Source organism: Phytophthora ramorum, assembly GCF_020800215.1.
Source record: "Phytophthora ramorum isolate Pr-102 chromosome Unknown Phyram_PR-102_s0005, whole genome shotgun sequence".
Taxonomy (NCBI): domain Eukaryota; phylum Oomycota; class Peronosporomycetes; order Peronosporales; family Peronosporaceae; genus Phytophthora; species Phytophthora ramorum.
In genome coordinates, this window is record NW_027150651.1 from 2706124 (window position 1) to 2708207 (window position 2084).

At 52.8% G+C, this 2084-nt stretch overlaps 1 protein-coding gene across 1 annotated transcript; it reads right to left on the reverse strand.

Annotated features, from left to right (window-relative positions):
* Positions 1 to 460: 460 nt before the first annotated feature.
* Positions 461 to 1564, reverse strand: KRP23_6592 (Guanidinoacetate N-methyltransferase; the record flags this gene model as incomplete). Its single annotated transcript, XM_067891802.1, has 2 exons — positions 461 to 1064; positions 1143 to 1564. 2 exons carry the CDS (start codon positions 1562 to 1564, stop codon positions 461 to 463), a joined length of 1026 nt encoding a protein of 341 aa, XP_067746124.1.
* Positions 1565 to 2084: the final 520 nt, after the last annotated feature.

The following is a 2084-nucleotide window of genomic DNA, read 5'->3' on the forward strand; positions in this document are numbered from 1 at the left end:
GCGCTGTGGGACACTCGTTTACGATCGAGGCCCCGTTGAAGCACTGCAGTACACGTGCATGTGCTGCTGCAACCTCTCGCGTGCCTGGCTGAGGCGGGTGATAGCCGCGAGAGTCTCGCCGAGACCGTCTCAAACTCGTCAATCGTTCGTACAATCGACCGCCAAACTCGAATCTACTCAGATACGCATTATCAGTTTAACAGCGCTAATACCTGAACTGCTGGCAGCACGGCAAGTTCTGGACCGCCGACTTGTCTCCCTAAACAGCATGAGGTGATCCCGTTGGCATGGTCCCGTTGCCTCTCTACGGTACAGTACAGCCACCAATATCCCGCCCGATCTGACGCAAGGAACACGACACCGCTGCAGTCCAGCTACAAGGGTAACAACTCCCATCCGGGCCTTCCCTCCACGATTGTGCTTGCCCAAACAATTTATCGGAGTCGGATTGCGAGGGAAATCACCCAAACATTTGCTTGGACGCGGCAGCTTTTCTCCTCAGCGTTTGCAAAAAATCCCGACGCGACTGCGCATCGCTGTAGTGCCTAGACACTCCTTCGTCGTGGTGACCTCCACCTTCAACACTGTTTTTTGCCTGATGCACTCCATCTTCCATTGCTCTAATTTCGCCGCCTTTATCGTCAAACTCGCCTGACTGTTCATACGAAAGCGCATCCATTTCGTGGGCGAGTAGAAATTCACGGATCTTGTCGATCTGTCCTCGCTCCGGAGCAAAGTTTGAGATCTCCACTTGGCCCGAAAGGTTGGCGATATCAAAAGCACGCTGAAACTTTGTTGACGAGAAAGGTAATGGTAGTGGCGACTCCACACCAGCACTACATCCACCGGCAGCAGCAACCGGATCTACTACCGTGATCACTGGCACCAGAGCGGTTTTGTGCGGGAAGTAGTTGCAATTTTCCGGGATGTCAACCTGCACCCGTATAACTGCAGCTTGGCACCCAGGGCGGTGCAAATCCAACTCCCGCGCCAGATACCCAGAGATTCGCGCTCCTACCGCACAGTGTTTCAACGCGACATCCAAAAATTTGTGCCACCGTGAGCTACGAACAGCAAATTAGCAATCGTTAGCGCTCAACTTTCCAAAGTTATCTAGACCTTTAGTTGATACAGCAACTCACCGCTGTCGACTGCTTCCCCCACCATTTCCATGCAGATCTCCAGATTCCAGTTCGGGCAGTGGGTAGTCGTCGAAAAAGACACAGTCAAATTGGTCCAGCGTTGGTAACTGCTGCTGCCACGTACCCGCGACTATTTCCACTCCATTGCGACTAAATGCAAACTGCTGAGCGCGGTGTAGTGTCTCCCGGTCGCATTCGATGATCGTGTGGCTTTTGGGTCGGAATGTCTGGATGCGAGAGGCCGAATATGCCAAGCCGAAGCCGATTTCCAGCACACGATCCGTTGGCTGGATGACGAGCGCGTCCACGCACAGTTCCATGTACTGCATCTCCCACCGCATCATGACCTGCTGCCCCCGAGAGCTCCAGAGGATCTCCTGCCCGAGCTCATCGAGCCCCTTGACGTTGCCTTGCGTTGTCATTGAATCTGCTAAATATTTGTGATTTATATCGACCAAAAAATAGTCACCTATATTTATTAGCCACATTACTTTTATTGACAGACATTATTACAATCCTAAAACTTCCTCTCAGCTAACATTAAGCATCACGTTGAGCTGCAACATGCCGCCTTGGGTAGACCGAGGGACCCAGAGCAATAACGAGCCGCCTCCTGTGCCAGGAAGGCCCAAGAAACCCGGACGCCACCGATCCAGATACAATGTCTTGCCTCCTAGCGCAGTCACGTTCGACGTCCACGTCACGGTCTCCCCAGCTCCCACGTCCACTTCGTCGACCTTGTCACCACCAGACTTGACGTTCACGGTAACATCTTCAGTATCGACGCTCTTGAACGTGATGGTTACAGTGCCGTCTCCAACCCTCGTCCACATGCCATCACTGTTGTTGAAGGCATCTTGAACGATCGACATCCCCAATGCTTTTTTTGCGGTACCGTCGTCAATTTCACCGATGAGCTTCGTGGGGCCACAGATGGGCTGA